The 14,556-nt window shown below is 37.6% G+C and overlaps 1 protein-coding gene across 3 annotated transcripts in view; it reads right to left on the reverse strand.

The window, feature by feature from the left end:
• Positions 1-13,887, reverse strand: part of sacs (sacsin molecular chaperone) — a 32,369-nt gene extending 18,482 nt beyond the window's left edge. For 2 of the 3 annotated variants that reach the window (XM_034224673.1, XM_034224671.1), the window contains exons 1-7: positions 13,703-13,887; positions 6,913-6,974; positions 6,581-6,697; positions 5,679-5,829; positions 1,396-1,486; positions 1,233-1,318; positions 475-586 (exon numbers count right to left, since the gene is read on the reverse strand). In XM_034224673.1, coding sequence (XP_034080564.1) covers positions 475-586; positions 1,233-1,318; positions 1,396-1,486; positions 5,679-5,829; positions 6,581-6,603 — 463 coding nt within the window. In that variant the 5' untranslated portion in view covers positions 6,604-6,697; positions 6,913-6,974; positions 13,703-13,887. Of the gene's footprint in view, positions 1-474; positions 587-1,232; positions 1,319-1,395; positions 1,487-5,678; positions 5,830-6,580; positions 6,698-6,912; positions 6,975-13,553; positions 13,667-13,702 lie in introns of those variants that run through there. The other variant, XM_034224672.1, reaches the window with a different exon arrangement.
• Positions 13,888-14,556: the final 669 nt, after the last annotated feature.

Below are 14,556 nucleotides of genomic sequence, written 5' to 3' on the forward strand. Positions count from 1 at the left end.
ACAGTTCACAGTTGGCCTCAGCAGCATCAACTCTGACGCCTTAAAAATATAAAAACCTTAAAATATAAACCTAAAAATTGAAAAACCCGAAGAAAATCTCAAATAATCCACGTTTTAATTAATTAATTTCCTTATTGATTCAATAAATACATTTGTTTTATTTATTTTCTATTTCTGTGGATATATATTTATTCTCAAATTAACCTGCAGATTTATTTGATGATTAAGACTTTTTTTCCACATTTCTTTCTATTTTGTAATTATTTATTTAGTCATTTATTTATTATAACGACAGCTTTCTTCCTCCATTACAAAGAAGTGAAACACATATACAGTTACAGTGTAAAATGTAGTATTGAAATAATCCCTGTGACAGATGTTTCCACGGTATACAGTTCAGAGAATCAGACGCCTGCTTAATTATCCTTAATCAGATTCCTCCTAACGAGGTCTGTGTTCTCTGTAATTACCGACCTTGATGCTGAGCCATGTCAGGGGACCACAGCGACTCCACGCCGTACTCCGTCTCATCGTACAGGAACTTCACCTCGGTGGCTCCAGCATCCTCCGCATTTTGAATCAACTCCTACAGAGTACAACAAATACCAGGTTTAAGGGGACTAACAGGTTACATGTAATGGGTACAAAGAACTGTAACTGTACAGTTAATCCTTACAGTTGGATTATTTAGTGTACTTCTACTTAAGTAAAGGATCTGAATACTTCTTCTGCTACCTTGTTACGCGTACAATACAAATATTTTCTGGAGCATGCTATCATCCAAATAGCCTTTTAGTAAAATGAGCTCATTAAGTGGATGAACCTTAGCCCTTCACCCTGCTAATGTTGCTACCATGTATCGTAATGTATAGCTGATGCCAGCGAGTAAAGCCAGAATAAAACATTGCACTTTGTTTTTCTGCAAGCTTAACATATTTCCTCCCTCCAGATCTTATGACATTGGGGTTTCTGACTCTAGCCTTTGCCTGGGAGGAATCTCTAAATGAAACCTTGGAAATAAACCCGATTCTGATTCACATATCAGGTTACAGACTCCAAGCTTTTGCATGTATAAGACAAAGTACAGACAAGGTTTATTAAATATAGAATACATATTTATAAATAAGGTTCAGGGTTTAGGCATATATAAGTTAAATACTTAGGAAATTGACATCGAAAGAAATAATGCAAAATGTCTGTTAATAATAACGTAGCGTAATAGGCCTACTTACTTTGAGAATCTGTCCGCCTTCAGGGTACCTCCTCAGAATATCTTTCAGAAATTCGACGAGTGGTGGTGTAGTCTGTCCAAACCTGCCTGTAAAACCCAAACTGAGTAAGCCTCACTGTAGAACCTTTTTTTTTTCTTGCAGACATTTTGTGCTTTATTCCTACCTCCTCCTTTGAGGCCTCTTCCCTCCAGAGTAACGGATATCTCTGGGCTTCCAGCCGGCACCAATTCCCCGATCTGCACGCTGTCCTCCAGCTGGGATGTGGAGTAAGCACATAATTTAACAAGAAAAAATGTGCTTTATTTAGGAAAACAAATTATTTAAATGGTCTGTAAGGTGACAACAAATGATGTATTGACTCAATAAAACAATGAAAGTGAAGTAATTGCTTTAGGAGACTGTAACCAACTGCCCTTAGGGCTGCTCAATTAATCGTATTTTAATCGCAATTACGATTATGGCTTGCAACGATTACGAAAACAACGTAATCGAAATAAAACGATTATCTTTTTATTATTATACTTTTTTTTTAATTGGTTTTTCAGTTGAATTATACTTAAAGTTCAGGGTAATCAACTGTCAAAAACATACTGTTCACATTTTTTCTCCAATAAATTGATGTTTTCAAAGTAAATGGATAATCGTTTTTAATAATCGTGATATCAATTATTGACCAAAATAATCGAGATTATGATTTTTGCCATAATCGAGCAGCCCTACTGTATGGTGACGGATATATTTTAATTAAGCTCTAACACTTGATGTGCTAAGGGGTGGGACATCTCTAAGCCGTTGACCAATCACAACAGAGCCGGCCAGCTAACCAATCAGAGCAGACTGGGCTCTGGTTTCAGACAGAGGGTAAAAAGAGGTGCAGGCAGTATGAGAAGAATAAAGACCTTTTTGAACTTTAAAGCATGGAGACATGTCACAGTAGAGGCACAAAATGCAGATATGAACCTGAAGATGAGCATCATATGACCTCTTTAACATAATTATGAAGCTTTCAGTAGCAAAGGAAATCTGGTATGTCCGGACAGTCATCATTTCTATCATAAACTCTTTACTATATTACTTAATGCACTCATAACACTGGAACTGATTGCCCATCAACATTAATGTGTCAACAGCATCTCACCCCAGCCACTGTAAAATCTTTTGTCCTGCATTATTGCACACATTAATGTGAAGGAAAAATCTTTTCCTGGTGCATCTTTCAGAACGGATGCTGCTGCCAGGTGGGGCTTCTCAAGGTGACCGTGTGACCCGCTGCACTCAGCAGTAGGGGTGGGGATCGTTTGAAATGTATCGATTCCGATTCCGGTTCTTATCGATTCCCCGTTTCGATTCCAAAATTGTAAAAGAAAGAGGTCAAACGTTTAGATAACAAAAATATCTTTATTCTTTTAAACTTTAACTGACATTTTTACAAATAAAAAAATATACATGCAATACAAATGTATTGCACAATATGTGCTTTATTGTAACTGAGCTATGCCTGTGGCAAGCTATTAACAGGCATTACACTGTGCCTTGTGTTTTTCTTTTTCAGTGTAGTGGAGCCTCACTTCAGAGCGTTTACCGCGATCCATCTTTGGTGTTATGAAGTGACTGAGCTCGTGAACTGTCTACTGGAGGGCGGGGGGAGCCTCGCTGCGGGGCAACTGTGGACCTCTGTCGCCTGTCAGCGCAATTTATATGATGCCGTTTAAAAAAAATTAAGGGCGGTGCCGGCCGTCAGCGTACCGAGCCGGCCGTTCTGTGATTCTCCAGAACACACAGATCTGGCCAGTCCGCTATGTATTCCACCAGGTCACCGTCGCGGCGCTGACGGACCCGGTGGAATTGTTGAAAAATGTTTTTATCTTTCTCATACTGCCTGTGCTGCAGCACCTCTTTTCACCCTCTGTCTGAAACCAGAGCCCAGTCTGCTCTGATTGGTTAGCTGGCCGGCTCTGTTGTGATTGGTCAACTACTTAGAGATGTCCACCCCTTAAACTCCCCCTGTCTTTGGTTGTCTCTCTCTGTATCAATATAAACTAGTGTAATGCAGCGATTCACCTCATTCTGAATGTTTTATTTAATTAGAGAGCACTCACACACAAGCCTTTATTTTTGACGAATGCTTTTAAAACTCAAAGAGAACAAGCCTAACTTGCCTTCTAAAAGGAAAATACACTTCGGCTAATACAGTGTGTGCCTCCCACATCCGACTGCAGCACATTTTAATTGCATTAGACAGAGCAAGGCAACTTGAACCCCTTATCTGGAGGGAACCATGGGATTCCTTTTTTATATTGTTTTTTTCTCTGACAAACAGTTCACATAATATAGTTATAATAGCCAGAAGATAATGAACAACTTGAAATATTGTTTGATTTAAAAGTATTCTGACCTCGTGGTTAGCTTGCAGCTAATAGAAATCTGCAGGAATGAGTCCTAAAACCCGGATATGAGTCAGCATTTTTCCACTTCCTTTCCCTTGGTCTTGAAATCAATGGTTTATTGAATGTGTTTTTGGTTGTTAGCCTGATATAAGGCTGTGGTTAACACAGGCTGAAGAGATGTTAACGTTTTATTCTACGACATAAAATAAGTTAGTAAATACCAGCTGGACAATTTAAAAATGCCGAAGTGTCTAAATGAGTGACTAAATGTGATCATGTTCACATTAGCCGCCTTTAGCTTAGCGGTGGTGACGTGAAGTCATGTGATCGTGCTGTAGTTCCTTTATAGCCTAATGTTAGCTTTTTACTTCAAAAATGTTAACGTGGTGTTAATATGTGGAGATTATCCTGCTGAACAAAACATGTAAGAGATTATTTATATATGAAGCTCAGTGCAAGTTCTTTCAGGAAGACTAGTATACATTCACTCCGCAGCTGCTTATAATCAGCTCATCTCGGGCTTCCTGCTAACCTATTACATTCACCTCAATCTCAGCAGCCAATCATCGTGCTGCAGCCAAACTTCAAAATGGTTCTCCTCTCTCCTGCAGTCAGCTGTCATTTCAGGTGTTCATGCTGCCGACCACCTCCTCCCCATCCACCTCCTTTCATCACATCCAGTGCCAGGAGAGCTAATCCAAAGACCTCATCACATCCCCTCTTCATCCCATCTCCTCATCAAATCCAGATCTTCAGCATCATCACCAGTGTCTAGACCCCGGGAGGGTTCCCTATATGCTCACGGCTGCATTTCCCCCTTTAGATATACGATTTCAGGATCGGGGTCTAATCGCCAAAGACTTAACATTGATCATATGGCATGTGTCAATAAATGTTCTTTAAACAAAATGAAGTCTCTCCTGATTGAAATATATTTATAGTCCAAAATCTGAACCGGGAAGATGCTGCCTTCAGGGTCGGCCTACAAAAATACGTCATCACTGCACCACTCTATTTCTGCGCATGAGATCAGTGAGGGCTTCAGAGAACTTACCACCACCTGCTGCTCTCCATCAGCTGAACCCCGGGACAACTGCAGTTATGTTGGGACACACACTGACACACCCAAAACAAGAGCCTCACAACATCTATCTGCCTCAATAATAACTTATTATCCGATATACATTACTGATCCAAAATCTGACATATATAAAGCTGTGGGAGAAATAACTACACATTGTATCCAAAAAATATAAGCCAATAAATAGAAAATCATTTGTTTATCATTACGTTTGTTTATTGTTATTAGCTTTGGTTTGTAGGTCTTGTTTCATATGCTAATAATGTAGTAAGTATACTACTGCCTTTTATTTAATACTCATACTGTTATGAGGTTATGTTGCAGTTTGAGTCAGATCATTGCAGTCATCCGAGCTGATACTTTGTCTATCACCTCTGCATTACTCTGAAGGAATCCAAGTACGCAGTCAAGATCAAATAAACAGACGACCATAACAAAGTTAAAATCAGTCATATGCTCAATAACAACATTAAAAGAGTTCAATTATTAGTTCACAATTAAACATGTGAGGAAAACTTGGTTCACAGCCTCAATGAATGAAAGCTCTGTGAATGTTTTAGGTCACATTATCTGTCCTGCAGTTATAGCACGCTGCTGCTGAAAATGATCTACAATCACAGAAATCACACATTCTCTCTTTTCTTATCTATATGTGTAAGTTTGAAGGCCGACCTGAAAGTTAGTAGAGCAAAGAGAGAACGCAAATGGGATTTCTCCATTGGAATCCAGAATAAAACAGAAAATAATCTCTGAGTCAAACAAATAGTCGTCTCATTTAGACACTTTTTAGCAAATTCACCAGTGGGGTATTTACTGACGTATTTTATGTCGTAGAACAAAACGTTACAATCGCTTCAGCTTGTTTTAACCACACACCTTATTTCAGGATAACAACCAAAAACACTTTTGCATAAAATGCAATTTGGTAAGTATAAGTGGTATATGTATTATGCCGTTATGGCTGAGGGGGAAACGTACCACTCTCCCATTGTGAGTCAGCTGCTGCTCTGTGACGGGCAGGTCTGTCTCCTCGTACAGCAGCTGTTTGACTTCCTCCACACATGTGCAGGGAGACACCTGGTAGCACCTCAGACCCATGTACTCATGACGAACTGTCAGCCGAGGCAACCTGAAGAACAGAGGTACACATTTAGTTTGAAGTTTGGAGGAAATTATTAATTGTGTTGGGTGTTGGTAGACCTTTGGAATTACTAACAACATCATAAGAATACACTTGACTATCTAAAGACTTTCTTCTCTGATTTGTATTCATTTGTTGGTACAGTAAAGACAGGAAACATAGGGAGAAAGAATATGGGGAACAGGGGCTGGTGCAGTTATATCGTTTGTGTCCACTAGGAAACTAGGTTGAAGCCTTTGTTTAAAATGCTCTATGGAGTCTACATTAATATTATGTGTAAATAAAAGTGGCAAAAAAATTACTTTTCACTCCCAAGACCCCAGTGATATAATCAGAAAAGTAAACCGGATTTCTTTCCCTTTTCTATATGTTTACATTAAGAAATAAGAGCATGTATTTTTACAATAGAAGCAGATCACTCTCAAAATCAGTCTTTTGGATTAGGAAAATCGTATTTATGTGACCCTCGCCTCTCCACATATTCTTGCTTATTCAGCAGCAGGACACTGGATCCAAGCAGCCACAGTGCTGCATAATAATTCACTGGGGTGGGTGTGGCTGACTGCACAGGATGCTTGAAATGCAGCCCATAATAAACACTACTGGACCAGTAGTGCCTTAATGTAATATACAGACCTTATAGGCTGACAGTATGCTGGTGTGTGCCTGGGAAATGTTGTTATTCTTATTTTCTATTTGAACAGTGTGGAGGAGAGCCTTTCCCACAGTAAAAACTCACCACGGGTCTGGACAGTTGGCCATCTCGTTGCTGCAATGTGTCCCAACACACACACACACACACACTCATGGGACTATCTTCTGCACTGAGCGCATGAATACACCACCCGGAAAACGGCTGTCGTGGAAACAAGAAGAAACCCGTTATTTCCCCCAAAACACCTGCCTGATATACAGTCTATAACACAGTGACGCAAACCTGGTTTAGTAATTTATACAAAACAAGAAGACATTTAAAATCAAAGAGTTGTGGTGATTATGGATAAGAGGCTTTCTTTTAACCTCCGGTGATTTTGTTTAGCCTCTTTCGGGAGAGTTATCCCTAATACTCACTTGGATTTGTCCGGTTAACGGTCCTCTCAAAAAGCGGATACATCTCACGACAGGCTATGTTCCTGGAAACAATAACAACAACAACAATATGAAGGGAAATTGTTTAATTCCCCCTCAACAACACACTAACTCCTTCAAAGGCGATGTTCTAATAATAATGAATTACCCTCAGTGTGAGGGAGCAAAAGCGCTGGAGGCGAAGCGAGAGGTTCCCTCTCGGTTACTTCCGGGTTGTCTTAAAGCCCGTCAGCTAGAGTCTGGCAGTAAATACCGATTGCCTTTGAGCTAGGAGTCAACAAAGGTCTATTAGGTAAACTAATATAAATATATATTTCCTTTGAGAGGTTTATTTTGTATTTAAGAGGCATCTTCTACGACGCTTAACCTAATATTGACTGTTGATACTTTTGCGCATGCGTAGTAAGGCAAAGCGAGTTTATTTCGTCCAACACGTTCCAGTGCTTAACATAAGTATATACAAAACTAATAAAATAGGACAACTCTTAAAAGATAAAAAATAAACACTGGGAATATAGTAGATTTAAATAGTTGCGGAGGTATAAGAATTACAAATATTTCAACAAAAATATATGTTAGCCTTGTTTTGAAAAGAACAAATGTTTATTATATATATAGAAATGTTTATTCATTGGGATAAACCCCTTGAGATGCACCATCTCGTTTTCAAGGGGGTCCCGACAATAGCAACAACTTACAGACATACATAAATAAAAAGACAAAATGCAAAACATGACACACAAGACAAACCACATACAGTCTGTTAAGTACAATTCAAGCAATGCATACAATCATTACAATTTGAGAGACAGTCGAGCAAATTAGTTTCATCAATATCAGTTTCATTAATAACAAATACAGACCAGTTGAAAGTGAGATGATAATGCATGTTTAAACATACCCAATGATGCAAGAGATCTAATAGCAGCAGGTAAAGTATTCCAGTCTATTGGGGCTTTGAAAATGAACGCTCTTCTGCGAATCAATTTCTTTGCAGAGGGGACAGAGAAATAAATCTGAACTCAATGTCTAACTTGATGATTTGACGAGTAGGGTACGAAATACTGCTTTAAATAAGGGGGATAGTTAAGATAAATGCATTTAAATATCAGCTGAAGCCAATGCGTGTGTCTTCTTACATTTAAAGAAGGCCATTTAAGTTGGTTATACATTGTGCAGTGATGTGTACGAAAAGGACAACCAAGAACAAATCTGCATAGTCTATTGTAGGCTATGTTGAGTGGAGCAAGATCTGATTTATGTGCATTTTGGTAGACAACATCACAATAGTCCATAATCGGAAGAATAATTTGAGAAGCAATTCTCTTTCGGACACTGAGCGCAAAACAATTGCGAGAGCGGTGTAAAACACAGATTCCGTAATTGATTTTTTGTATTACATGCTTTATATGTAGTTTAAATGTAAGTTCAGAGTCTAGCCATACACCAAGATATTTAAAGCTATCAACTTTATGCAGAGAAGTGCCATCCTTACATGTTATTACTACATTAGGTTTGGATTTGAGCTTCTGCCTGGTACCAAAGACCATGGTATAAGATTTTGTCTAGTTAAGCAGTTTATTGTGTGATAGCCAGTCCTGTAAGATATTAAAATCCGATTGAAGAGAGATCTGAATTTGTGAAAAATCAGATTTGGATGTATATATGACAGTGTCATCAGCATAAAGGTGAGTACAACAATTAATGAGACAAGAAGATCAATCATTTATGTAAATAGAGAACAGAAGTGGGCCCAGAGTTGATCCTTGGGGTACACCCTTTTGTTGGATCAACAGGTCAGACTGTTTTCCATTAACAACCACACATTGCTTTCTACTGTGAAGGTACGAGTTAAACCATAACACTGTATTATTAGAAAGGCCAATGCCGTGAAGTTTATCCAAGAGCAGATATCGATCAACGAAATCAAAGGCTTTTGTCAAGTCAATAAAAATGGCACCTGTGAGTTCACCATCATCTGCAGCAGAGTACAAGTCATTCGTAAATTTAAGTAGGGCAGTTGTTGTGGAGTGATTAGGCCTGAAACCAGATTGAACCGGAGATAAAATATTAGAAGTATTGAGATAATGTGACAGTTGATTATAAATTATTTTCTCCAAAACTTTGGAAATAGAACAGATTATAGAGATTAGTCTATAATTATTTGTATCAAGTAAATCACCACCTTTATGCAGTGGAATGATGCGTGCACATTTCCAAATAGTCGGCAACTCACAGGTGGACAAAGACAGGTTGAACAAATCAGCAAGTGGGTACATGAGAATATTGGACGCCAATTTTATGAACCTGTTTTCTATACCATCGAGTCCTGCACTGCCATCCACTTTTAATTCTGTGATAGCATTATGAACTTCGTGTGGTAGAATATTCTTAAAAGAAAAATAACTGTTGCAGTATGAGTTACTATTAGAAATACCAGTCGTCAAATAGGAGTCAGATAGTAGTGTGGAACATACATTAGCGAAATGCTGATTAAATATTTGGGCAATGGATAATGGGTCATGAATTATTGTATCAGCAGTTCTTCTTTTATTAATAGAATGTTTACCTGATTTATTTAAAATAGATTTAATTTTAGTCCAAAATTGCTTGGGATTCTTAAAGTCCGATGTGAGAGATTCTTTATAGTAGTTTGATTTAGCATTTCGGGTTTTGGTTTTAGTCAGATTTCGGGAGATGCCTGTATACTTCCCAATCGGCTATAGTTCTTGAATGACGATATATCGACCATGCTTTATCCCTTTCCCTAAAGAGACTGATGAGTTCAGAATTGATCCAAGGGAGATGTTGACCTTTGACCTTAACCGTTCTCACAGGTGCATGTTTGTTCATGAGATCAGTGAGCTCTTTATGCAGAAAATCACAAGCATCTTGTACAAAAGGTATTAGTTGAAATCTGTCCCAATTAAGGGCAACAACATCATTAATAAATAAATCAACATTCAATTTTTTAATATTGTCTGATTTTGACTAGTTTTTGAGGTAGTTTAATTAATTTGATTTTCCATACGCAATAAACAATTGAATGATCGCTGAAGCAATCTGACATGACACCAGCTTTTAAGATTCTGTCAGGGTGTGACTGACACCAGTATCCAGTCAAGCAGAGATCGGGTTCTAAGAGTGATACGAGTTGGCTCATTAATTAGCTGTTTAACATTTAGACTACTGAAAAGTTTTTTCTCTCTATCAGATGATTTATCCAACCAATTTTTGTTGAAATCACCAAGCAAGATTATTTCATTTCCACAGGAAATGGAGTTGATAGTGTCAATGATGTGGTTAAAAGACTCTGCAGGTGAAGAAGGTGGCCTATAGATGCTACCAATAGTTAAGCATTTATTTTCATGATCACAAATTATTTTAAGAAAAATGCATTCAAAATGTAGAGGCTCTATAGAAGTAGCAATTAGCTCAGTCACAAGGTCAGAGGAGACATAAATAGCCACACCTCCACCCCTGCTGCATCTTTCAGATCTGTAAAGCAAATAATTTGTGATTTGTAGTTCACTATCGGAAATGTTACTATTAAGCCAAGTTTCAGAGAGTGTGATGATTTTAGGTTTATGTAGAACAACCCATATCCGAAGTAAATCAATTTTGGGCAATAGACTCCTGATATTCAAATGAATAATTTGTATACCCTTTAATTCATCCAGTCTGGAAATAATAGCAAATAATGTTCCTGTCACTTGTTACGCATAAATGTGATTCATGATTGTAAAGATTGCTAGATTCAACCATTAAAGTAAAACAGACATACAAAACATTCAAACACAAAAGATCTGCAGAGAATAAAAACTGAAAGCTGATTCTACATGTTTTGTTCTGTTCCCGAGGATATAAGAGCTCTGCATGGCTTGTGAAAAAGCAGCATATGAGAGATTTATTTTGGCCTCAAACTATTCAGTGGTCAACAATAATATGAATAGTATTTTTGAAATCATGTATTTGATTCACAGGGAGCAACTACAAAGCTTTAAACTGGGGTACTGGTTCCACTTTCTTTTTTTGTGAGCATTTTTGATAAGCTGCAGTTGTCTTATTTCCTTTTTGATTTTTACATCAGCCAGTAAAGACACTGTTACAAACATTACATTACATTACATTGCATTTAGCTGACGCTTTTATCCACAGTGACTTACAATAAGTACATTCGACCAGGAAGATACAACCTTGAAGAAAACAGAATCATATAAGTACATCAGGTTTCATAGAGCTAAACATTTCAAGTGCTACTCAACTGGCTTTAGATAAGCCAGTCCTTTATTAGTATATAAGTGCTTTGTTAGCAGTTCTTTGTTAGTAATTCTATCGCTCAAACAAATGTAAAAAACAGGAGTCCTTTAAGACAAGCTATATTTATTATTAAATATGTAATTCTGTTGATATGAACATTGACATTTAGTCCAGACATTGACCTATAGAAGATTTCTGACGAGTCTTTATTCATTAATTTACGTTTTAAAAGTTGCATACTTCAGCTAACTCTTTGCTATGGGCCAGGCATTTGAACTATTTGTTGTATGCTGTTCATCTCTATTGTAGACTGGGTGCGAGTTCATCTTCAATTCATTTATTGAGCGGGAGGCTGTGGCTCAGTGGATTTAGTTTAGTTTAGTTTATTTATTTATAGTGTCGTGGACAGTCCCCATCGATGAACTCTCACAAAAACAGTAAATGGAGCAGCTCCCGGCCAGATGGTAATAGACACCCTTAAAATTACGATATATCAACAGCATTAGTTATAAAAAAATATAAAATAAAATAAAAAGGATGAAGGACAAGTAGATACAGGCGAAAGGATAAGAGAGGATAAAAGAGAACAATAAACAACACACGTTACTACATACAGTACATGTCACATATAGCACATCACAATCACATAACAGAAACGAGGGGCAACATGATCACAACATGTAACACAACATGTAACACACACGCGATATTCAACACAGACTAGTGTGTACAGGTCTCAGTGAACCATGTTGTTAAGTGAGCTGTGAAGGTGGTATGTGTATGTATGTCTTTGATTTGAGTGGGTAGAGAGTTCCAGTTTTGTATTGCTCTGACCGAGAATGATGACTGACCAAAAGTACTCTTCCTGAATGGGACTGATAGGTCGCCACGTGTGGATAGTGTGCTGGACTTGGAATCAGGGGGTAGCAAGTTCGAGTCCCACTGTAGTCAGCATGTTGTTGTGTCCCTGGGCAAGACACTTCACCCCAAATTTCTCCTGTGGGGATTGTCCACAGTATTGAATGTATGTAAGACGCTTTGGATAAAACATGTAATGTAATGTCATTTAAAGTCACATTTCTGCAGAGACTATATGAAAAAACAAAGTGGTCTCACTCCGTCCTATTAAACTGGTGCAGTGTTCCGGAAGTACATGTATTGATAACTGCAGCTGGAGCACTGCCCAGTTCTGGGTGGGCTTGAACCATCTATTCAAACAATGGGCATCTGTGCTGAAGGGTGATTTATAGACGTTAGTGCTGCAATCATTTTAATTTTCGAGGGGATGTCAATTTGAGGGTAGAAGGATATGCTTCCATTTTTATAAATACATGAATAAATAAAAATAAATAAATAGGGAGATAAATAAACTGGGGAAGTGAATAAAAACAAAAAAATATCTAAACAGAAAATAATACATTTGGATGTATTTAGAATGAAAAAAAAGAAAAAAAATTGGTTTTATTTTTCTATTTATTTATTGTTATTTTACTTTGCAAATGTATTTATTTTTGATAATAACCTGTAGCCTATTTATTGTTTCTATACATATTTCTTGATTGATATATTGACTAATTTATAGATTTGTGTTTTATTGTATATTGAAATAAATACAAACAGTGCAGAAACGTCTATTTGAGGGCAGAAGAGCATGGAGATTTTAAAGCTTGAATACATTGGAACACATAAGGAGATGAATAAACAGGGACATTAATAAAAACAAACATTTATTGCAAACAGAAAACAATAACTTTAGATTATTTTAGCATGAAAAAAGTCATGCAAAAATGTAATAAATCAAAAATAACAGCCTGCATAACAACATTTATTTATATAGTATGTTTTTCTCTGTGTAGATGGCACTGCAGGTTGCAAGGGTGACACACATGTCCCCACCATGGTGCTTGCAGGTGCATTACTTTGATTAGCCTAAGCCGCTTATTACGCGGAATTCTGGGACTTGTAGTCAGCACACTGCAGTGATGCGCACATCAACTTTGCTTTAACATCTCCATGAAGCTGAGATTAGATTAAAACCTTTTACACTACATTAGAGCAACATATTCAAATGCAAATAACCATATAATGTGATGCTGACTGTCTATATAGCATGTTCAGACATTGATAGGTGATTTGATGCATACAACAATTATTTTATGTTTTCGTTCAAAGTGGTGCAATGTGGGAAAAAACAGCAGTATTACGTAGAAAAGTGACATCATCTCCTCAAAGTCAAGGACTCCCGGCACCATAAAACACCATGATGGTTTCCTAATATACATCCTCTGAACATCATATGCAATATAAGAAAACTCTTAGAAGTCAAAACTCCAACAATAAATATGCAAAAATACGTCACTCACCAGAGTACTTCACTGTCAGCAATCCCAGGCTATAGCTAGCCTACATTCCCTCAATCATTTACATCCAGATGTTTTGCTTAAAATATCCTTCTGCAACACCCGGGTACATCTTAATGCCGCATTGGAGAGAGGGAGACAGAGATACTTACATTAGCAGCAGGCTGGCAGCAGCATCACTGCCGCATCTCTGTCCTCTGCACCGCACACAACTTCCTTTAAACCGTAAACATGACAAGAAAAGGTACCCAACGTGAACACAGAGATTTTGGTTTGCATGGAATATGTCTTCAGTTGAGATGTCTAACAATCTCGGACAGTTTCATATACTGCAGGATTTTAGAGCACAGGTCTCTTAAAGGGACAGCTGTCGTGTAAAGCCCCGATGGGACTCAGCGATACGGGCTGGTCGAGTAGATTAGAATTCACTGACAAGAACCAGTGGTGGATTGTTACTAGGCTACGTACATTTACTCAAGTACTACTGACCGTACTTAAGTACAATTTTGAAGTACTTTACTTTAGTATTTCCATTTAACGCGTCTTAGCCTACTTTTGCTACTTTTATTAAACAGCTTTAGTGACTTTTTAGATTTTGCATTTGAAAAGTTTGAAAATAATGCAACTCTAAACAATATATTTGTGGACTAACTGTTCAAGTTACAACTTACAATTATACAAAATATTACAACAAGTTCTTAAACAGGCCATATTCTGCTTTTTACGGTTCTCCCTTTCCTGAAGTGTGTTATAAAGGTGCATGTAAATGGTTTTCAAAGGCTAAAATCCCTTCACTCCATAGAGAGTTCCTGTCGCCCACACTCTCAGGGGGAAAAAAGAGAAGGTATTCAGTCTTGATTTAAGAATAAAAAGTTGCAGTGGACCAGCAGTTCTCTGGTAGTTTATTCAAGAAGACTAACAAATAAATAATGACACCAATGTTCCAGTAGATGGAGACAACTGCAAGGCTGAAGTGTCTAACTCAGATAGGAAGACCTTTGACTGC

The sequence above is a fragment of the Gymnodraco acuticeps genome, unplaced genomic scaffold (assembly GCF_902827175.1).
Source record: "Gymnodraco acuticeps unplaced genomic scaffold, fGymAcu1.1, whole genome shotgun sequence".
Taxonomy (NCBI): Eukaryota; Metazoa; Chordata; class Actinopteri; order Perciformes; family Bathydraconidae; genus Gymnodraco; species Gymnodraco acuticeps.